The sequence below is a fragment of the Saccostrea echinata genome, unplaced genomic scaffold (genome assembly GCF_033153115.1).
Source record: "Saccostrea echinata isolate AGI-Se365-2 ecotype Australia unplaced genomic scaffold, CSIRO_AGI_Sech_v1 ptg000013l, whole genome shotgun sequence".
Lineage (NCBI taxonomy): Eukaryota > Metazoa > Mollusca > Bivalvia > Ostreida > Ostreidae > Saccostrea > Saccostrea echinata.
The window spans coordinates 2,240,612-2,265,110 of NW_026889762.1; the positions used below are offsets into that span (position 1 = coordinate 2,240,612).

The 24,499-nt window shown below is 34.7% G+C and overlaps 3 protein-coding genes across 13 annotated transcripts in view; 1 reads left to right on the forward strand and 2 right to left on the reverse strand.

Moving 5' to 3' along the window:
- LOC133186322 (protein phosphatase 1 regulatory subunit 12A-like) overlaps positions 1-4,959 on the reverse strand; it is a 41,608-nt gene extending 36,649 nt beyond the window's left edge. For all 11 annotated transcript variants that reach the window (XM_061321573.1, XM_061321565.1, XM_061321572.1 and 8 more), the window contains exons 1-2: positions 4,711-4,959; positions 143-273 (exon numbers count right to left, since the gene is read on the reverse strand). In XM_061321573.1, the coding sequence (XP_061177557.1) occupies positions 143-273; positions 4,711-4,959 (380 nt within the window). The remainder of the gene's footprint in view (positions 1-142; positions 274-4,710) is intronic.
- LOC133186340 (small ribosomal subunit protein mS35-like) lies at positions 4,935-17,899 on the forward strand. Its single transcript, XM_061321593.1, has 9 exons — positions 4,935-5,147; positions 8,487-8,548; positions 9,352-9,489; positions 9,864-9,975; positions 10,437-10,576; positions 12,329-12,438; positions 12,823-12,892; positions 14,140-14,250; positions 17,705-17,899. Exons 1-9 carry the CDS (start codon positions 4,958-4,960, stop codon positions 17,873-17,875), a joined length of 1,104 nt encoding a protein of 367 aa, XP_061177577.1. The 5' UTR covers positions 4,935-4,957; the 3' UTR covers positions 17,876-17,899.
- Positions 17,900-21,914: 4,015 nt separating this feature from the next.
- Positions 21,915-24,163, reverse strand: LOC133186325 (uncharacterized). The gene is made up of 2 exons (XM_061321578.1): positions 24,103-24,163; positions 21,915-23,917 (listed from the first exon to the last, which is right to left on the reverse strand). Exon 2 carries the CDS (start codon positions 23,890-23,892, stop codon positions 22,192-22,194), a length of 1,701 nt encoding a protein of 566 aa, XP_061177562.1. The 5' UTR covers positions 23,893-23,917; positions 24,103-24,163; the 3' UTR covers positions 21,915-22,191.
- Between the last annotated feature and the right edge of the window lie 336 nt (positions 24,164-24,499).

The window sequence follows — 24,499 nt, forward strand, 5'->3', positions numbered from 1 at the left end:
AATAAAATCGTCAAGAGATTAAAAGATGATTTGCACACTAAAAAGTAAAAAGTGCAAAGTTTGTATTTATAACCTCTCTATGTTGATATAATTAAATTTTTTCAAAAAATAAGAATCAAATTCCCTGTTCTATCCACAATACCTGGCGATTTCCGTAAATCCACATGACGCTGTCGCATGAAGTGGAGTCCACCCTTCGTTATCACATACATCCACATCAGCTCCATTTTCCACCAAAAATTCCACCATAGACTGATTGTCATCTATACATGCCTGGAATCAATAAAGCAACTCTATGTTAAATAAATAAAGCAATTACAAACTCAGAAATACTTTGTAGTATTTACATGGATATCTGACACCTTAAATACATTTTTTTTCTTGAAGGGGAAGGGATGTTCAAAGCAGAATTATTGTTGCTGTTGTAGTAAAACAACAATCAATGTTTCTTGTAACAGGTTACAATCAACAGGTGATAGATACATCATACTAAATAAATACATACATGAGCAAACCAATAAAGCTCTGTATTGCAATGTTATTCAAAATACCAGATTGTTCTTATCGATTACATAATTGTCTGATTTGTAATTTCCAAATGGAATGTTGGAAGTATTACTTTCTTATGTTTATATATATTATATATGCCTTCCAAACAGTCAACCTACTGTACCATTTTCATGATTATTATATAAAATTTAGTTTAAAAACAGTTTTATTACTACAGGTGAGATAGCAAAGAGGAAAAAAAAAGACTGTGTTCCATCTGATACAACACAGCCTGAGGCAGCATACAGAGAGCTAAGGCAGGTACCCTCTGACATGTACCATACAACACAGAGATAATTGGGGGGTAATCAAACTTGGCTATTACACAGCAATAGTAAAATAACACCCCTCTGATACCTCCCCCATGGGGGAATATTATATCACAATCACTGGTTCTCCTTGCCTAACACATACGCACAGACATTCCACTCAGCCTCAGACTGGCCTGTTATCACAGTGGAATGTATAAACAATAACTCTGCACAAGTGTTTCTTCATCATCTGAATGGAGATGGGGTTTGTTAATCACTTCAGAATACACTCTGTACAATAGGGATATACACATCATGCACATGAATTTCACATTATCACAGTTTTTTTTTTTTAAAGTACAGCATGAACTGCACTGAGGGTTAAAAATCTTAAAAGATTCTGATGATGAATCATAAAACCTGTGTCACAAAGGGCACTGAGAAACCTTCCTGGTGAGCCATGTAGAAAATTACAATGTCAAAATTAGGGGTGCAACGATACACTAACCTCACGATACTATACGTATCACGGTATTCAATTCACGATACGATACGTATCACGATACATGACAACTGAGGTTAAAAAGTCTTTCAAGTTTGTCATCATGTTTTTTTAAACTTGGCAGTGTTACACAAAATGTTCACATTTTTTAATAATAATCAAAATAACATTTTGTTAACTTGAATTGGATTGTTAGGTAGATCTTTGAGTTGTGACAACATTCTAAACCAATGATGAACATTTACAGGGAACTACGGGGACCTTTTCTAATAATCTTCCTTTTAAATTGGAATGAAAAAGGAAGACATTCATTCTTTTATTCCTTTTATTTACGTAGAAAACCGGTTGTCATATTTCTTGTGTTAATACGTTTTAGTCAACAAGACAGCGAATTTTCATCGAAATACACACGTGATGGAATATCATGTATTTCCAAAGAATACGTTTATAGATCTAAAGGGTTTATCATTTGTCTTAACATCTATAACTTATTATCACATTAAGTCCTTCTCCGTGTTAAATCTGAGGTCTGTAAGATGCTGGAGATGAGTTTAACTGCCATAAATGCGTTATCGGCGACCTCACGTTTTGCGCGGAAGCCATTTTGAAATAGTAAAGAAGGAAATAAAACGGACAAAACGGATAATTCTGGACCGATTGAACCGAACCGCGATATCAGTTTAGCGTATCGTGAATTGAACCGTGGAAAAATATACCGCGATATACCGTCAAACGGTTTATCGTTGCACCCTTAGTCAAAATTATAAATCACTAGGATCACAGAAAACTGTTTCTGTTTTAATAAGAAGTTCAAAACCAATGTCCACTTTAGAGAGAATATATATTAGGAAAACCACAGGCCAGTGTTTCTTTTTATTGAAAAAAAATTCTACACAGGAACTTTGTATTTAATATGATGCTATGTAAATATCTTTTTTTTTTTTTAAATTGATCATTCATTTTCTTTTCAACCAAAAGCACACCCATCTGTTTCATTAAGAGCAATGAAATATAAAATTCAATACCCAAATACACCATGTTGAAGCCCCAGGCAAGTAGTTTTTCATGAAACTTCTACATGTGAACTTGCTCTTCTAGAAGCTACATGATATTCTCTCCCTCTCTCTCTTTTCAAACAGAAACACGTACCTTATACATGCATGTGTTAAAACTTATGGTCTCCATGAATTTTCTTTTTTATGAATTCATAAAATTATATATTATTTAAAAAATAACAAGCTTACTGACTGCAATAAATGCATTATATACCAGTAAGTTATACATTCTCATAAGTTTAATTGCCAGGGTTTTCTTTCTGACAATTGCTTCATATGACAAGGATCCACAGAATTTAGAAATTTCACACATTTAAGTAAACTTTAAAAAGTTCAGATGAGAAAAATTTCAAAATAATCATTTTTTTCTTTTCTTATGTACTTAATACCTGAAACCCAATTTGGAAAATGAATTAAATATAGGGAAAATATCATTATGGACAATTTTTCAGTTGGGAATAGGTTCAGTAAACTGCATGGACCCAGAAATGTGCCAGAAGAACTTCTGAAAGAGGTAAAAATGACCCACAAAATTACTGCTCATCCAATGTTATTAATTATATCAATAACTGAATTTAAAGTGTAATGTACTTCATGTTAAACCAAGGTATTCATGAAGTTTTCCTACTGAAATATTTATATATCTTAATAACTTTAATTTTCCATATACATGTGTAAACTGTAGAATGATGACTAATAGATGCACACTATATACATGCAAAATAAATCAATAATAAAAATCTTTTCAGCAACCACTTTTGGTGTATTTTCCAGTACAATGGAGGATAACTGAAATAATGCTTACTGAATAACATATAAACTGAATAACATATAAACTGACACAAAGCAACATGTAGTGGTGGACACAGTTATAATGCTCTCTTACGAGCTAATTTATTTTCAGGTCTCAGAGAAAAAGTGAGAAGATGGTAAAACTAAATATTTGTTACTTTAGTAAAGTACAGATTACTGTTTTCTTTTTATTTCATAAGTAAAGGGCTCAAAATCAACTGCAACAGCTAGGCCAGGGTTTAAGGTTTATCAGCAACATTCCTGTTAATGTTACAAAAATTATACATGTCTAACCTGCATTTTTATTAATTGAAATGGTCAAAATAGCCGGTGGCTGGCTCTTACAGAAAACACTGACTGATATTCAAAATACAGTATACAGCAAAGATATTTTCAAATGTGCATTCAATGTCTATCATTAAAATATCGTTTTGACATTCTCTGCCAAAAATTTGAGCAAATCAACATCTTTCATACAGGAGAGACTCAGTAACTAGCTACAATAAGGTACATATTATTCCAAGGTTTATTCTTCACAAAAACAAACAGTTAACCACCTATGATATCTGTCCACATTGTATAATTTCCTTATTTTAGCTGACTCATCAAAAGCTATTGTTTACTATTTAATTAGGCATAATAAATAAAGGGAAATTCTATGCTCAAAACATTTCTATAGCTCTGTATACAGGTAAATCAAATCACTGGGTCATCTGTAACTTTCAAAAATTTATATTAGGATTGTAAATTATACACTGTTAAAGATTTTCAAGCATGGTGGTTTAATTTATGTACATATTTTCTTTTTCTTTTTTAATCAACACACCAATAGCATTACTTATGACAATCTCAGGTATGCCCATCTCTTATAAAGAGAGATATTGATCATAATTCTAATCAATTCTTCGTTAGTGGAATGAAAAGAAGCAATATTGAATGCTACAACTTTGAGAACATTTCAAAGTATCTTAATTCCCAAGGAGGAAAGTCTGAAGCAGAACTATATAATACCATCATATTATGGTCAAGAAATGTTGACTGATCCGATTCAAATTCCTTAATCAAGTTTTAATGACTTCCATCTGAAGGAAACAAACCTAATTTCTTTTACTTCATCCAGATCATGATTAACAAACATACATTATCTTAATCATAACTTTTAGGCATGAGATGTAACTAGGATGTACCTGTACATAAAAAAAGCTTTGAAATTAAATGAGATGGTTTAATCAAGTTGTACTTGATAACGTCAAGCATGCACTTTTAAAAAAATTGGATATTCTTATGTTTGAGAATGTTGAGTACACCTATTTATTTGCATGATTTGTTTAGTTTTTCAAGTTACCCATTCTCTCAAACACAAGCATACACGACTAACTGAATCTTCAAATCAAGATATTCTGCATGTTCTGCAGGTGCAAAATGTCAAATTCTGTCAACAAGGGGCAGAGAACTCATGCAATGAATGCAGCACCACTGAGAATAAATGCTGTATACTAGGGAATTATCACATGGAATATCTTCAGATATCTCAACTTGATCTGTGGACAATGATATCTACCTGATGTAAGGCTGTTAAACCGTCCACATTGGCAGTGTTTATATCTGCCCCTCTTCTCAGGAGCCTTGCAACTTCTTCGGTGTCTCCACTTGAACATGCAGCTAAAAATACACATCCGTCTTGAAATTTAACTTTTCTAGGTTTGTCTCTCGGTGTATCTGCAGCCTTATTTGTTTCCGATTCACCCCAGCGCTTTAATTGTTCGTGCCTTTTGAGTAAGGCACTTGTCTGCTTCAAGTCGTCCGCCATGACAGCTGCGCCACTGAATACACAGAAATCTCGCGTTATCTCGTTGCCTCACGTTCAGCCCAAAATGGCCTCCAAAAATATTGTTAACATTGTTAGAACAAAATTGTTTCTTTTCAATATCAAGCGTTCTGCAGTGCATCACAGCCAACGTTGTACCATTTACAGCAGAATTACTGAGGATGCTGAAGGTATTTTCAATTTATTTTGAATTTATTTGATAAAATATTGGCCAAGACTTTACCTTTCAAATAAATTACATCGAGGAAACTCGGATGTGAATAGCATTTTAATGGTTTAGTAGTGATGCTGATGATGATGAGTAGTGGATACATAGAGGGTCAAAATTTAGGGGGAAAAACCTTTTATGAAAAAAAAACCCATAAATCTATCCCAAAATAATATGCTTCTTGAATTGTCCGGTTAATATTCACGAGAAACTACATGTGCAGCAGGTCTGATATCTACAACACACATATTCGAGGTAACCAACACTGTGTGACCTATACACCTAAGCTCACTTAGTCACTAATTAACCCAGATACTGATCAATCCTAGAGTATGGAGCGATCGTCTAGAACCTTACATGTAACAGGAGAGGAGAAAAATTTGACTGACCCGATCAGGATTTGAACCCTGGTCCCCTGAATCTCTAGTCAGGTGCTCTACCAATTGAGCTATCTGGCCAATATGGCAATCGAACCTTTCTTACTGCCACACTCCTCACTCCTAAAACATCTTCACCCCCAAAGACACCTACCCGTGCTCTTCCATGGCAGATCTTTCATAGATCTGTCACTTCAAGGGCATGGCACGACACCAAATGTAACAGGAGAGGAGAAGAATGCAATTAATGGACCAGACCAGGATTTGAACCTGGGCCCCCTGAATCTCTAGTCAGTTGCTCTACCACAGGCGATAGAATCTGTTTGACCATCCCACATATAATCTTATATATGGACAGACATGAATACTGAGAGGATAGGGAGTCATTTCTTCACAGGAAATTATAGGACACAACTCACAAGACCCAGAATGTGTCTCAGGCTGTTACATAACCTGGCCCCAAGACCATAAACTGAGAATAGACTTAAGTCAAAATTTTGATTTTTAATATCTTGAGTTTTATTTAATGTATTTGCTTAAAAATTGGCAATTTTATATAACATTTAAATTCAAATATAAGGTAAAAAGTTTGCTTCATTATCAAAATTATTTCAAAAGTTATATTGGTTCAAAATTTTGACTTAAGTCTGTTCTCAGTTTATGGTCATGGGCCCTGGACTTGGGAGTCTGAGCAAGAATGCCAGAGATTTGGCATTTGTTTTTATGGAAAATGGCATTGGCAGAAACTACAGTCAAAATGTACAATCCTCTCAGAAGAGAATATATCCTAGCTCGTTAAAATATTGATCAATGCAAGTAAGCATAGTCTAAAAATAACCTAATAGCTTTTGATACATCCTTTTTGATATCCAATCACAGTTTATGTAACATTTAATATTGTATACGTTGTATGTAATTGCAAAAAAGAAAACAATCATTTCATTGGTGTATATCATGATGCTACACATGAGGCATGATTATTCAAGATTACCTTATTTTATGTGATCAAGCAGCCATGAGTAGTGGTAGAAAGCTATAAGCAGACTCTGGACCGTGGCTTGAGATGATGGAAATATGGTTGTGAGTCTGGTTCAGGCCATCCCTCCAAGCTATTTATTCCAGGAAAAGTACCAAAGCTACTAAGTACAAAGAATTTGAAGGATCAAATATCATAAAGACTTTGCAGTATAACATCATTTGCTTCTTATGTCCAATAATAGTGTACAAGAACAGTGATAGACTGGAAGCAACGGAATGACTGCAAATATATCTATGCTTATTAGTCCCCTACCGGTGAAACCGGAGGGGACTATAGGTTTCCTCTGAGTCTGTCCGTCTGTCTGTCTGTCTGTCCGTCTGTCCCTCTGTCTGTCTGTCAGTCTGTCCCACTTGGTTTTCCGCACTTTTTTCTAAACGCTTGCAGATATTAAGCTGATTTTTGGTATGTGAGTGTATCTTGATGAGTTACATAGCAAGTTTGCATTTCGTTCCACTTCATTGATTTTTGACGGAATTATGACATTTTCAATTTTTAGCGGGAACCAGATTACACTTGCCGGTAGGGGACTAGTATTGCTAATGCAATACTCTCAGAATGCTTGTTATTATCTGTTAATGAAACACCAGTATTGAATAATTCAAGGTACTCAATAGATAAAGGTGCATATTTCAAGAAATTAAATAGTTGATTGAAATGGATTGTTGTGTTCAAGGTCAAAGATTCAAACACAGACCTGTTTGACACTCACTCTGTGGCTAAATGGATACTCTCTGTTGAATGAAGTTGAGTGCCTCCAAGAATGCCAAAGGCAATGGCCCTCTGCAAAAGACAATGGCACCTCTTTCTCGTTATAGGGAAATTGTGGAACTGTAAGATAGCTTGATCTGGTAGGTTCAACTTTAAGCTTGGTAGGGAAGCACTGGACTGCCTTGCTATGAGTCTAGCACTTAGTTTCATACCGATTCAGACCTATCTCTTTTAACACATTGATATAAATTTCAAATATTCTCAGAAACACATTCCTAATTAAGAATGTAGGCCTATTAATAGTAAATGTTGACCACTGTGATATTACTCAAGCATTTTTTTTAGACATCTTGTACTGGATCCATATTTTTTCATAATTATATCATATGTCTGTACTCAGTTTATAGTGTAACAGTTTGGGCCATGCATAGATATATTGGCCTGGGCAGCTCAGTTGGTAGAGCACCAGAAGTGATACACAGGTCCCTGTTTAGATTTGGTCCAGCCATGCATTTTCTCTTTTCCTCTTACATAATTTGATCCTGTTGACCACCCCTGGACTTACAGGTGAAGTCCTGCTTGTGAAAAATTAGAACTTGGGTTGTGTCTTCGAAGGTGAAGACAATTTAAGGAAGGGGGAGGTGTAATGGTTTGGGCCATGGATATCAGCCTGAGTAGCTCTCTTGGTAGAGCACCTGAGTAGTGATGCAGGGTTTCAGGGTTTGATTTCTAGTCCAGTTGTACATTATCTCCCTTTCTGTTACAATTGCAGTCAGGGGCATGATGGAAGCAAGACTTCTTTTTTTTGACTTTTGGCAAATTTTCTGATATTTCTAATCTCAAGGCTCTGTAAGTTCAATTTGAATCTTTGCAAATCTTAGGATATTTCATGCATTATTGTATTCTCTATAATATATTAACATTTTTTGTTTTGAATGTACATGATGTAAAATACATGATTTTGAGCAGACAGTGTATTAATATTTTCTATGTATTTCAAATACTACATCTTTTTTACAGTATGAATTTTATAATCATGTTAATTATCTGCAGACTATACTAATGGAAGATTTGTCCTTAGAGCACAAATTCAATAAAGAAGATTTATAGATGTACCCTGTATCATTCTATGATTATTCATAAATTATTCTGTAATATTTTATTTTTTAATATGCAGATGAAGAGTTTAAAGTTTTAAACATTTTAAGAGACAAAGAAGAGGATGACTTTTTTAGCAAGGTAAGTATATTAAATAATAAATTATCATGGAAATTACAATGATTCAACTTGATTTAAAATTTAAGTTGGATCCAGAGGCAATTGACTTTTATTAAAAATAGAATTACCCCTACCTCATCTGGCTCATCATGCCTACTGGTACGAGTAAATATTGGTATACATTGATGCACATTGAAGTGGTAAAATAATCTGTTTGAATGGAATGTTTTGAGCTTTCTTTTGAATGTTGGTTGTAACATAATGACACTTCCATTTCTTCAGAAAGGAAAAAAAAAGACTGTGTTCTTATTTGTTTAAACTCAAACAAACATTGATAATAATTTAAGAAATAAATAATAAGTGCTCTTGCAAGACAGAAGATGACAAAATATTGAAGAAGGGGGGGGGGGGGGGGCACTGTGGTATGCTGGTGCATTGCAATGAATATTACTTTCTCATTTCAAAAGAAATTGGTGTGTTATTATGTAACATTCAATGTTCTATAAGAACGTGAAGAAAGACCAAAATGTTTCGTTCAATAAGAAAATTTTACTATTTCATTGTGCATCACTGTATGGTAAGAAATGTTTACTAGAATTCAAGTGCCTGTGTTGTGCTCAACTTATCCAATGCAAAAAATATTGCTTAAAACACTAGCATTTGTCATACCCGCAGTTACAATAAAATTTCAAGTGCTTGTTTCCATTTTCAAGTTAACTCATCTGAGCCAAAGAAACAAGTAAAAAGAAATCAATAAAGTTCATCTACTTTGATTTTCAATATTTTTTCATGTATTTTTTTTTTCATTATTAAAAAATTAATAGAAGGAAGTAGAGAAGAAACGTAACATTACCCGAGCAGATTGTATGCATACTGATCAGGATTGGACGGATGTTTGGCCAACAAAGGCGCCATTCCGTTATGGTTCTGTTCCTATACCAGTCAGACAGGGTTATAGAAAGGTAGAGGCCTCTTGAGAAAATCTTTGTCAGCCAAAGAAATGTTTAATGCTCTTCTGATTTTGTCATTGTATATTTAATTTTAGCTGTCAGAAGTAATATTTCTTAGTTACATGCATGAAAATTGAATAAGTTTTCTAGAATAAATGCTGATAAAAAGTCAATATTTTCTAAAGTGTGAAAAGGATTTCATAAAGTTTAAAAATATTTTTATACCAATATATTTTCCATGTAAGTTGCATCAGGTAAATTGCTTACTTTATTCAACAATTGACATTTATTTAACATGTACATTTCTATCAATTTATAAACAAAATTTCTTTTGAAATTGGATAATCTTTCATCCATTCTTGTACCTGACTGTATTAACTTTGTAGAGGGAAAACCGTCTTACTCCAGGAAAATATGGCAACACAGAATTGATGAAAATCCCAAATTTTCTACATCTGACACCTCCCCACATTAAAAAGCACTGCCAGGCCATTAAAAGTAGGTTTTAACCAGGGGTGGTTATATGCTGCAGATATCTGTAGTTAGAGTTATCTTCCGTTTTGCCTACACTGGTACATATTTAATGTACATGTAATAGGTTATTAAATATTTTAAAGTGTACTTGTTTTGATGAATGATAAAACATATGATTTTTAATCTGTAATTGCCTTTGCTGAAGGCAGTGTGATTCATTTTGCTTAAGACAAAGACGTAAGAGTGGGCATAGTAGAGGCTTGCAAAATCTTTTTTGTTATAAAACATTAAAGAAGAAAGATATCATATCTAAACATTCTGCCATCAAAGTCCTGAATCCAGTTAACTGAAAAATACGCACAATGATATTAGTTATTATTAAATGCAAATGATAAAAAAAATATTGGATGTTTATTCAAACTTAAATGTATTTTTCTTTCTTGGTATTTCAGTGATAGAATGTCAGACTCTGTTGATTTTTTCAGAATTTTGTACAAAGTTTCCAGAGGAACTGAAGAATCAAGAGGTCCGAAAGGTCAATTTTCCCATTGAGGTCGTGACCTCTGATTATGTGACCTGTGGGACATCAATAAGAGATTCAAGGTCACGGGAGGTCACAGTCAATGTAAGTTTACTCATTATTTATCCCTGTGATAAAAAGTGGGTTGATGAAAATTGTTTGACTTATATCTATTACTTAAGAATTAAGCTCCGAAAAGTATTGAGCTGAAAAATTATAGCACTTCAATGAAAATATTTATGTTATTCAATTTGATCCTCTACATTTTTGTACAAGAAGAGGTTTGTTGTCCAATTTTTATGTCCCATTTAGACTTCAGTCACAATACTTACTTTGAATCAACACCAGAAATTAATTTATACCATCTTTTTAGCTCACCTAAGCTGAAGGGTGAAGTGAGCTTTTCTGATCAAAATGTGTCAGTTGTCTGTCGTTGTTGATGTTGGCATAAACTTTTCACGATTTCATCTCCTTCTTCAGAACCACCACACCAATTCCAACCAAACTTGGCACAGAGTATGCATGGGTGAGAGGGATTCAAATGAAGAGGAACACTCTCATTCAAGGAGAGATAATCAAGAATTAGTGAAAATTTAATAGCATCTTTTTAAAATCTTCTTCTAGAGAACTAATGGGCCAAAAAAAATGACACTTATGTGAAAGCTTCATTTCATAGTGTAGATTCAAGTTTGTTCATGTCACAGGTGGTGAAAAGTCAGATCACAACCTGGGCTCAAACCCAGGACATCTGGCATACAGTGCCAGCAATCTAACCACTGAAATATTGAGACCCGATATATTGACTGACTCTCGCATACCTGTGACCCAGGTGACATATTCCTCGTCTTTGTGGAGATTCTTCCTCAAATTGTATGAGTTAAGGACATGCTGTGGGGTATCTTCCTAGGGAATAGTGGGTATCTGTATGTTTGACGCCAATTAATTGTCACAGATGGTGAAATGTCAAGTCTCAACCGGGACTGGATTCCATGGCCTCTGGCATACAGTTTCAGTGCGCTAACCATTGAGCTATGGAGACCTGATATATTGACTGATTCCTACACACCTGTGAACCTGGTGATATTCGATTCATGAACTCCTGGGGGTTGGATGGGGCAACAATAGGTGATCAAAGTTTTAAATAGGAATATAAAGAAAAATCTCTTTGAAAATCTTTTTCTCAAGAACAACAAAGCCATGATTAGTCTTATTTGTATGAAATCATCTCCAGGTAGTGTAGATTTATGTTTGTTCAAATCATGACCCCTAGGGATAGGGTGGAGCCACAATAGCTGATTACAGTTTTACATAGGAATATTACAAAAAAAATCTTTAAAAATCTTTTTCTAAAGAACAGCAAAGCTATGATCACCCATATTTATATTGAAGCATCCTCAGGTAGTGTAGACTGAATTTTGTGCTTAGCAAAACACATGGGGGTAGGGTGGGGCCACAATGGGTAATCAAATTCTTTTTTAGTAATATATAAAAAAGAAAATTAAAAACCTTCTTATCAAGAATATCAAAGCCATGATCAGTCATATTTATATGGAAGCATCTTCAGATAATGTAGATTCAAATTTGTTCAAATGGTGACCTTCAGGGTTAGGGTGGGACAAGAATGGGAGAAAACAATTTTACAAAATTGTGACTAAGGAGAGCATTGTGGCCCATGGGCTTTTTGTTCTGCTTAAGAATGAAAAAAAGAACAAAACAAATTTCTGTTTGCTTAATTCACAGGCTACAAATACATGTATTTTTAAGGAAAATTGAAACTTATACATGTGAACTAAATGATTCTAGCTGTGAATTTTACCACTTTCTTTTTCTTTCATTTTTTTTCTTTAAATTTAACAGGTTAATTTATCTGTTCTGAAAATGGATGAACATACATCAATAAAAATGAAAAAGTTGGCTGGAGACAAATTTGATCAAGAGGATCAGACATTACAACTGAAGTCTGACAGGCAAGTGGGTCAGATATTTACATGTTTAGTGTTTAGAATGTTTTTTGTGACTACTTAATATTTGTTAGATAAAGCTCTTCAAGTCTAAAAATACTATAATGATGTGTTTAAAAATATCTAAAATACAAAGTTTATTCTAGGTTATCAATCTACAAAACATTTTTCTTCAACTCCTTGGCTGAAATGAAGTTTTTACATAGAAGTAAAAATGTCTCATTGACATTTGTTCTAGTCATTACTTGTTAGATATGTAATTTCAATATTTCCACATCTTATTTTTTATAACAGTATTTCATGTTTTGTTGAACAAGTACTTAACTCTTCTTGACAGTGACTGGATATACATGTAGAGCTGTAAATGACCAATGCCTCTTTGTTTTTTAGGTGTCCACTCCGGAAACAAAACTATGACTTTAACATCTATACACTGACAGCATTGTATTATGAGTCAAATGTAAGTACAGAGAAAAGTAAGAATGTCATTATACAGCGATTTTTTTCTACCCATTGGGAAAGGGTCCTGTACCGATTCAATTGGGAAAAATAGCATAGTTGAGCAAAGGAAAATTTTCTGTCATTAAAACAAATGAAACATATTTTGCGTCTGTTCCAACCTCATTACTTATTACTCCGTGTTTAAAAGAATAAACAAGTATTTATTGTTTTTCATATCAATGTCCCTTGTTTTCGCATTTTCATGCTTTCAATTTGTCAAAATGTATGACATTATGCTGTCTACACCACAGGTCCTGCCATATTACGACTTATCTCTACTTTCGATTTAAGCGGAATTGAAACAATTAGTCAACTTGTACAATGTTTCATATAAAAAGAAATACAATGTCATTGTAGTCTGTTGCTTGGCAGTTGAATTGGGAATTTTTAGTCTCAAAATTGGGAAAAATTAACGTTTTTTGGCATTGGAAATGGTACCGTTTATCGGTACCAGTTATATAAGGAAAAAAAAAACTATTATATAAATATATGTACTGCATGTAGTTGAGTATAACATTGAAAATTTTCACCCCAAGAAAAACAGTGTCAAATGAGGCACAACAGAGGTTGACAATGTTTCGAGGGGTGAAAATTTCCAATGTTACACTCAACTACATGCAGTATTTATTATATTATACTGAATGTTTTCAATATTTTTTGGAATATTAACCATCTCAAGCAATGTCAACTGTTGCTCTGCTGGAGGGCTTGACTTCATTATTCAGCTGGTAATAGTGTTTTTTAACAAATGTTTCTGGACAAATCAGGTTCAACTAATTTACATGAAAGTATAACAATTTATCATGATGTTCGGACTCTTTTTTTGGTCATATTACGTTGTTTTCTCTGGGTATTACTACAGTAGAGATCAGAGAATCTCTCAGCAATATGTCAACAAAAAGTCTATTGAAACTTTTTCGAGAGGAGTATAGATGCAAATTTTGATAAAAATGTCACAATATGCCTTTAATGTGATCAGTCTGGGTCTCAGTTGGAATGTTTAGATATTGATTTGGGGATACATAAATGAAAATATGCAATAAAATTTTCTTTTCAGCAAAACTACAACTTCTTAGTTTTAAATTCAACAAAAGACTATGGTAGTTTCTCATCTTTTCTGAAATACTTTGAAATGAGCTGATTTGTAATGTTTTTTAGGCCTATGTAATATTAATTAACCAGTAAGTATAATGTTTTCTTTTGTAGGTAACAGAACCCTGGGAGGAAGATATGGAGGAGTCTGATTGGGTGGAATATCAATGGGACAAAACACAGTCCAGAAATAAGATCCTCCGACTAAAGAATAAAATACAGCAGGTAAAATACAGTGCTCCCTCGGTATATTGCCAACTTTTGTCCAAGACAGATTTTGGCATTAAAGCGAGGGTGGCAATATAACGAGTTCTGTCATAAATTACAATGCAATGAGCCCAGTTCGAGATGAATACGTAGTTTATTTTAGTTAAAATCAAATGTCATGCTTTTGAGCGTGTGTACATACATATACACTCAAGCGCAACTTTCATTTCTTCCGGAAAAAGTCATTAATGTATTTGTTTTTAAAATGAAATGAAAATGTCACAATATTACGACATTTTTCAATTTCCCGCTCTTTCGCTCTTCTGTTGATCCTGGGTCGAAGAATTTAACAACCCGATGATAACGGTGTCAAAAGCAGTTATAGTCTCTCGCTATACAAAAGTTTTTGACGTTTATCGTCAGTATCATCTGAATCGGAAGTAGATTATTTCACCATCTCAATAATACTAGATCAGTTAAAAAAGAATGGAAAATCACGTGCCAGGGTACTGTCTAGATCTTCATGAATCTGTTGTAATATACACGTATTCTCATGTTTGCTAGTACCTGAGTACTTTCTCTTCTTAATCTGTTTTGATATTCATCAATCAATCCATTATGTGTCCAACAATTGATGACTGTTTCAGGGGTAACGGAATCCCATGCTATTTTCACGTGCGGAATTATAGTAGTCTAAAAATAGAGATGGGTTTTCTTTAGAATTTAGAATTTGGTTTTTTGATCTATGGGGAATAAAAGGATTTTTTCATTTATTATGGCCTGGTTCGGTGAAAGCAACAATCGGCGATTTACAGTGAAATAAAATGTACAATTATTTGTTTGGGTTTATTTTAAATTTTCGTTTGTAATCTAAATTTGTACGCTTTCTCTTCCCTGACTTTCCCATTATTGTGATGAAATAATACTTCTATCTTATGAAAACAACACAAAAGAAATTGCTAATTTTGAGTTTTATAAAACGATTATCTTTAATTTAGCTGAACTCCTTGTTCAGCCAGTCACGCTTCACCGCAACCACTGTCAAAGCACGGGTGTGACGTCCAAATTACCGACGCGCGCTAGATAATTGGCATTGTTACCGAGGGTTTTCCTTATATAATTTGACCTTTTGTTTCCCTAAACTAGTGGCGGATGGCAATAAGCGGGGGTGGCAATATAACGGGTGTATTAACACAGAGGGAAATCCGTTCTTGGAGAATTCCAGGCAGTAAGCGGGGGTGGCAATATAACGGAGGGCAATATACCGAGGTAGCACTGTATTAGATCCTCCAACTGACAAGAGAAATGTTAGATCCCCACTTAGAAAACAAAAGAAACATTCAAAATACTAGATCCACCAACTTAAAAGTACAATATGAAACCCCACACATAACAAACAGGTAAATTAACAAATCTTGATTTTTAAAAAAAAAATTATTAATATGTCTACTTAATTGATAAATCAGGGACAAATACTGTAGTTCTTTGTCTGTTCATTCATATGTCTATCTGTTAATTTGATTGTCTGCTAAACCTTTAACATACATGTGATAATTTTAGACCCAAATACTGTCCACGAGTCTTCAAAATACTGGAATTTGGGTGAAAATACTGTACACTGTTCATCAAAAAACTGTACAAAAACTGTACAAAATATCGACCAAAAATCAATGTAAGAGGTTCATTTTTTATTAATAAATTTTAAAATTAACCAACAAGTGAACCAAATGGATTAAATTTTGTGTTGCTGTCACACACTTGCTCTGTGTATTGTCGTTTTCTCTTTGAAACGTCTTTAAAAAAAACTGTCAAAATTTTGACTAATTACAGTTAAAAAAAAAACCTTAATAAGGGTCTTATGGAAGAATATTCTGCCTAACAAAAATCTTTGATACGTTTTAATTACAATGTAATTATCCTGGGAATGTTTCATACTGACGATGATGAAGTTCTGTTTACATTAACCAAGCACTGTAAATCGCGCATCAAACGAGATTTCTGGTGTTATGAGAGCGAGAATTAAAGAAAAATGGCGGTTTCTGGTAAACAATTCAAAATACAGACCAAATTTTCATTTCCTGTGAATTTTGATGTACCGCCGTGAGCCTGTGAATGGGGTAAAAAAAATGTGACATTTTGTGTACAGACGGTACATATCACATGTATGCTTTAAATTTGCCCATAACTTTTGAATGGTTGGAACAAGGGCTTTCGTAGTACATGTATGTATTTCTTGTGACAAGACCTTTCTGTGGGGTACCAAAATATTTGACCTCTTAACCTAGACCTTGGAGTTTGAACTACTTTTGCATAAAGGAGATGGGTGAACATGACGAGTGATAAGCCTATAGTGTGACAAACATGAAGACGAAAAATTAAATTTCAATTATATCAAAATTTTCCTTGATATTTCGTCTAACATTAAAATATACTTTATGTAAAATCTCTACGATTTGCAGAAATCCCTCAAAGAGTGAAATTAATTGCCTGTGAAATATTAGACACACACCAAAGCAAGCAAAAAAGAGTCATTTTCTCATACTACATGTATAACACTATTTTTTGATATGAGTGGGTCTTCGCTCCACCTTTTTGAAAGTTAATCCTCAAAGTTTGCATAAAAATATACATTTTTTGGTTACCAAAAATATGGAGCAATGACCCACTTTACCTTAAAAATATACTTTTATGACATAACATTCATATCTTTTCGAGAAATACTTGAAGTCCATTATGTCAAGGGTCATATCACAAACATGATTTAAATGCCAATCTTCATCAGGACTTGTGTAGTCTAGTGGTTAGCGTGCTAGTCTCGAAAGAAAATGATACTCAGGATTTTTATTGCTAGGGTTCGAACTCCACGAATACCACATTAATTTTTTTTTAATAAAAGAATAAATTTTGCTGAAAAAATTGTCCTCAGAAAAGTTTTGTTTATCATAATTTCATGAATTTCAATAATGAGACAATAATAATTGTCAAAATTCACAAACTGAACATGATTTATATATATCTGAAGCTATAGGCTTTCTGCACACTATGTTCGCCCATCTCCTTTACCAAACTTTAACCTTGGCCGTAACTTCTAATGGTTGAAGCTAGGGCTTTTATATTTCACATGGGTATTTCATCATACATGTTTCCAGGCCTTTCTTTGAGTAGCAGCATTTTTTACCTTTCAACCTTGACCTAAGAGGTTAACCTACTTTTGAAAAATTTTATTATCCTTGGCCACAACTTTTGAACAATGTGGGCTAAGACTTTCATACATCATGTGTATTCCTTGAGACAAGTCCAACATTTTGGATCTCTAGACCTTGGAGTTTGACCTACATTTGAAAAAAAGCCTTGGCTTTGAGCTAACATACAGGGGCATCAGTGTTTCACAGACACATGCTGTTGAATTTTGCTGATTTCAGTATTTTTCTGAAATTCTCAAATTTAAACATGCATCTTAATTTTTTTGCAGATTGATAGTGGCCAGAAGGAAATGGGAGAGGATCCAGGTGTTTCTGTGGTGGAGGATGATTCTGCTATCCAGGATTATAAAACTGCTTACTCTGACTTGAAAGACAAGGGAGATAACACAGACACACTTAATGCTTACAAACAATCCGTGTTAAAACTTCTAAACTTATAGATAATAAAAGGTGTGAAAAGTTTTTATTAGACTTTTTTTTTGTGGAAATGGAGAAAAATGCTTCAAGATATATATTTATTTTGTTAAACTTAAGTAAAAAAAAAACAAAAAAACAAGAGGCCCAGGGGCCACATCGCTCACCTGAGCACTATGGCTAGGAAAAAGCAGAAATCAGTTCAGTCTTGAAAGGTGGAAAAAATTGTAAATATAAAAGTGGTTTGGGGGGGGGGGTTATAAATTGAACAAATTTGAATCTACATTATCTGAGGATGCTTCCATTTAAATATGACCAATCATGGCTTTGCTGTTCTTGAGAAGAAGATTTTTAAAGATTTTTCCTATATATTCCTATGTAAAACTTTGATCACCCATTGTGGCCCCACCTGACCCCCAGGGGTCATGATTTGAACAAACTTGAATCTACACTACCTGAGGACGCTACCATGTAAATATGACCAATCATGGCTTTGCTGTTCTTGAGAAGAAGATTTTTAAAGATTTTTAGCTCACCTGAGCCGAAGGCTCAAGTGAGCTTTTCTGATCACATTTTGTCCGTCGTCCGTCCGTCCGTCTGTCCGTCTGTCTGTCCGTCTGTCTGTCTGTCCGTCTGTAAACTTTTCACATTTTTGACTTCTTCTCAAGAACCACTGGGCCAATTTTGACCAAACTTGGTACAAAGCATCCTTGGGTAAAGGGGAATTTAAATTGTTAAAATGAAGGGCCAAGTCCCCTCACAAGGGGAGATAATCAAGAGAAGACAAAAATAGGGTGGGGTCATTAAAAAATCTTCTTCTCAAGAACCACTGGGCCAGAAAAGCTGAAAATTATGTGGAAGCATGCTGGGGTAGTGTAGATTCTAAATTGTTAAAATCATGACCCCCGGGAGAAGGGCGGGGCCACAATAGGGAATCCAAGTTTTACATTGAAATACATAGAAATTTTTTTAAAAAATCTTCTTCTCAAGAACCACTGGGCCAGAAAAGCTGAAACTTATGTGGAAACATGCTGGGGTAGTGTAGATTCTAAATTGTTAAAATCATGACCCCCGGGGGAAGGGCAGGGCCACAATAGGGAATCCAAGTTTTACATTGAAATATATAGAAAAAATCTTTAAAAATCTTCTTCTCAAGAACCATTTGGCCAGAAAAGCTGAAACTTACGTGGAAGCATGCTAGGGTAGTGTAGATTCTAAATTGTTAAAATCATGACCCCTGGGGGAAGGGTGGGGCCACAATAGGGAATCCAAGTTTTACATTGAAATACATAGAAAAAATATTTAAAAATCTTCTTCTCAAGAACCATTTGGCCAGAAAAGCTGAAACTTATGTGGAAGCATCCTTGGGTAGTGTAGATTCTAAATTGTTAAAATCATGACCCCCGGGGGAAGGGCGGGGCCACAATAGGGAATCCAATTTTTATATTGAAATATATAGAAAAAAAATCTTCTTCTCAAGAACCACTTGGTCAGGAATGCTAAGACTTTTGTAGAAGCATCCTGAGGCAGTGTAACTTCTAAACTATTCAAATCTTGACCCCTGGGGGTAGGGCGGGGCCACAAAAGGGAATCCAAGTTTTACATTGAAATATATAGGAAAAATCTTCAAAAATTTTCTCCTCAAGAACCTCTTGGCCAGTAAAGCTGAAACTTATATGGAAACATCCTGGGGTAGTGTAGATTCCAAATTGTTAGAATCATGACCCCCATGGGTAGGGCGGGGTCACAATAGGTATTACAAAAAGATCGTCTGGTGAAGAGCAGCAGGGCCAAAGTTATTCAGGTGAGCGTTGTGGCCCATGGGCCTCTTGTTCCTATATATTCCTATGTAAAACTTTGATCGCCCATTGTGGCCCCATCCGACCCCCGGGGGTCATGATTTGAACAAACTTGAATCTACATTATCTGAGGATGCTACCATGTAAATATGACCAATCACGGCTTTGCTGTTCTTGAGAAGAAGATTTTTAAAGATTTTTCCTATATTTCCTATGTAAAACTTTGATCGCCCATTGTGGCCCCACCTGACCCCCAGGGGTCATGATTTGAACAAACTTGAATCTACACTACCTGAGGATGCTACCATGTAAATATGACCAATCATGGCTTTGCTGTTCTTGAGAAGAAGATTTTTAAAGATTTTTCCTATATATTCCTATGTAAAACTTTGATCGCCCATTGTGGCCCCATCCGACCCCCGGGGGTCATAATTTGAACAAACTTGAATCTACATTATCTGAGGATGCTACCATATAAATATGACCAATCATGGCTTTGCTGTTCTTGAGAAGAAGATTTTTAAAGATTTTTCCTATATATTCCTATGTAAAACTTTGATCGCCCATTGTGGCCCCACCCGACCCCCGGGGGTCATGATTTGAACAAACTTGAATCTACACTACCTGAGGATGCTACCATGTAAATATGACCAATCATGGCTTTGCTGTTCTTGAGAAGAAGATTTTTAAAGATTTTTCCTATATATTCCTATTTAAAACTTTGATTGCCTGTTGTGGCCCCACCCGACCCCCGGGGGTCATGATTTGAACAAACTTGAATCTACACTATCTGAGGATGCTACCATATAAATATGACCAATCATGGCTTTGCTGTTCTTGAGAAGAAGATTTTTAAAGATTTTTCCTATATATTCCTATGTAAAACTTTGATCGCCCATTGTGGCCCCACCTGACCGCCAGGGGTCATGATTTGAACAAACTTGAATCTACACTACCTGAGGATGCTTCCACATAAGTTTCATATTTTCAAGCACAGTGGTTCTTGAGAAGAAGATTTTTTAATGATGCCATTAATTTTTCACGAATTCTTAATTATCTCCCCTTGGAAGAAGGCGTGGCCCTTCATTTGAACAAAATTGAATCCCCTTTACCCAAGGATACTTTGTGGCAAGTTTGGTTGAAATTGGCCCAGTGGTTCTGGAGAAGTCGAAAATGTGAAAAGTTTACAGATGGACAGACAGACGGACTACAGACAAAATGTGATCAGAAAAGCTCACTTGAGCCTTGGGCTCAGGTGAGCTAAAAAACATACAAAAAGCTGTTTAAGTACATTGAATTCTATTATTTTACCAGCGTATTCTAAAATACTTTATTGTACTCTGTTTAGTAGGACCGTTATTTCAAAATCTAATTTGTTTGTCAAATTAGTTCAATGACTTGCGGAATTAAATGTTGTTTCATAAAATTTCAGCCTTTCAAAAAAAACTTTTTATTTTAGCAAGTTAACATCATGAACATGGGTACTCATTTTACTAGTTAAGAATAAGCCGACGAGTTCCTAATATCCTAGCGGTCCCATGCAATTCGACCCTATATTAAAAATATCCGTCTCACACATTATCAATTGAAATGCCTAAGGAAAAGTTAAAATAAATGCTTACCAGTAAGTAAATGGTATTTCCAAAGGATAAAGAGAAATGACAGTCAGTTTTACAATGAAGAAATAACAGAAAACTAATCTATTACATACAATATGTAGTGTTTATTTAAGAAATAATGTATCATTTTTAAACATCTATGGGGATATAAATACGGGTGGGTCACAAGATTCAAATTCCATAAAGCCGGAAGGGCTTTATGGTAAATTTGATCTCGTACCAACCCATATTTATATCAAAACAGACGTTTAAAAATGATACATTATTACTTATATATTTACATTTAGGACTTATTCATATTTTATATTTATCTGATTACAATCTTCAACGCAAGAAATGTTTTATTTTTCAAACTCAACGGCATGTATTTGATCCATTGATTGCACGTCGACCTTTTATGACATCACTGAGAAATTACGTCGAACGTTTATGACACGAGGAACCCGTGTTTATATGGATATAGATATACGTTGCTTTCAATAGTGTTATATAAAGAAAACATTCGCAAATGTAAATATAATGGGTAATCGGAACTAGTAAAATGAGAACACGAAAATATTCCAATATCTTCCGGTGGTACATGTATAATTATTTATTTTCGGCAAGCTTTTGGTATTTTTTAAAATACAAATGAAACTTACTTTTGATAGTTGAAATGTTATTTTATGTGAAAAATTGATGTCTTTACAGACGTTTTTCTGCAGACAAACGTGTCGCGGTGATTCAGATTTGTTGAATTGTAAAAGTATGTCACCTGTTTCAAGTATGATAGCGGACACAAACTGACAGCAAAAAATCAAAACTTCACATAATTCTAACACTCATAGATAAGCCTTCATACCATATGTATGAATTTATGTTTACACTTTTGAATTTATTAATTATCAGCTCTTAAATTATTAATTATTCGGAACTGATCAAAATTCAGAACTGGTCAAACGACTGTATGTCACTGTTTACATGATTGTATTTGATTTTCTTCACTTTACCACTGTTCAACTCGACCACAAAGATGTTGTCTCTGGTGTCTACACATAAACCCCATGGAAACTGTAGGTCACAGTTACAGTTATCAATGTAACGGAGGAACTGTCCATCCTGATCTAGGATGTGGATACAGTGATATTCACAGTCTGCTGTCAGGATCTGACTCTGGCTGTCTGTTGTGATGCCAAGTGGAAAGAATGATCCCTTGTTATTAGAGGGATGACCAGTGTATCTAAATCGGAGTCTTCCTGCCTGATTAACCACCACTACTGCACCAGCTCCATTGTCAGCTACACAGATATCCAGGTTCCTGTTCTCACTGATGTATTTAAGGTAGTGAGATGAATACAGAGGTTTACCTTCAGTATCAAACTGAATGGTTTGTGTTTCTGTGGAGCCAGAGTAACGGACAACTTTTGATTGTTTATCATCATCACTGACCATGGTAACCAGAAAGTCACCATAGGAGATACTACAGACATAGTGAGGTGTCCACCCCTGTAGTCTGATCACTTCCTGTATCTGCCTATTCTTCACTATGTCTACAGTCCTTGTATTAGGGTCAGTATAAATTAGATATCCACTCCTTGTCACTTCTATATCACGTGGTGTGTTCCCAGACTTGGTTTGGATTGACTTCAGTAGTTTGCCCTGGAGGTTGTAGAGTTTCATGATTTTGTCTAATCCACATGTCCAGATTTCTTCATCACTGAGACAGGTAACACTGTATAGATATTTATACCCAGTGTCTATGGTGGTGATGAGCTCTGGTTCATCAAGCAGTGGTTTGACTGGAGGACAGTATTCAGCTTCTGGTGTCTTCATTGTGTAGCCATGTTCGTCTGTCGTAATGGATAATGCTGACAGAGAACCAAACATTTGATGGAGCTGTTCTGTGTTGATCTGATGAGGAGAGAAACTTGGTAATGAGACTTTAGGAGGAAAACATCTGAATTCAACATTCCTGGATTTGTATGCAGAGGTAAGGGAGACACAATTGGAGTCCAGTATTCTCTTCAGATCAAGAATACACTGTTTCACTTCTGAGATTATACCAGTGATTTCTTTTTCCTGTTTATTTAGAGCAGCCAGGTGTTTAGTTTTCATCTCATCAATTTCAAATTTTTGTTTGTTGACAATGATGTTAATTTCTCTGTGCCAGTCTTCTCCTTGTTTGATGACAACTGTTGTCAGTTTCTCGTAATGTTTTTCCAGGCCTGTTTTTTCTCTCTGTATCTCTGCTGAAATTTCTTCATATTTAGGGCTTATTGAATTTAATAATTCATCAAGATCTTTTTCTACAGCCTCTTGATTGGATAAATTTACCTCAAGTAAATTCAATAAATTATGTCCTTTGTGAAAATTGGATGCAAGACAGAGCAAACAAACAGGAAGGTCACATTCCTTACAGTGAAGTTCACACAGTTTTCCAACATGGGTCTGACATCTGGGATATTTAGGTGTAGTTCCCTTTTGTTTGTATGGCACCACTTTATGTTCTTTAGATAAATCAGAGAGATGCTCCCCTACACAGGCTTTACAGAGTTTGATATGACAAAAGTCACAATACATTGGAGGAACAGGTGTCTCACACAGGTCACAGAGTAGGACATCCTGGTCACTGAACCACGGGTCCATATGGATAATTAAGGAAGCAGATTACCTAAAACAGATAAATTAAGTTAATGTGGATATTTGAGAAAGCAACCTAACCATGTAAAATAGAAAAGATAATGCAGTGTATACAACAGTGATTTTTTTAGGGTCGGTATTCGGCCCCAGTCCCAATTGAAAATATGCCTGTATTTTCCCAAAATGTAGTGGAAGTTTTCCCAAAGAAAAACTTACAAAATATGTGATCAAATTCAGTTTGTTTATTGCTTGTTTTTTCAGTGAAGTTCAACCAAGTTCAAGCAGGTTTTGTTGTTCAGCCATGTTGGATTTTCTTTAAAATTAGATAATTCATACCACTATTATTCTTGATGCAAGTAATTAGATAATCCATACCAAGAATAGTCTTGATTTGTTATAACAATATTTTGTTAAAGTAATACAAAGACAATGCTTTTTAAGTGACTGGGTTTTCTGGGAGATTCTTAATTTAGCCTAATTGACCACAGGCACTTGTTTCGAAAATTATCTCGATACAAAATAAGACTTTGAATGGGATATACGAAAGCCTATTAGGATCAAACTACGGTAAAAAAAAAAAAAATAAATAAAAGGCGTTATAAAGCCTTTTCAA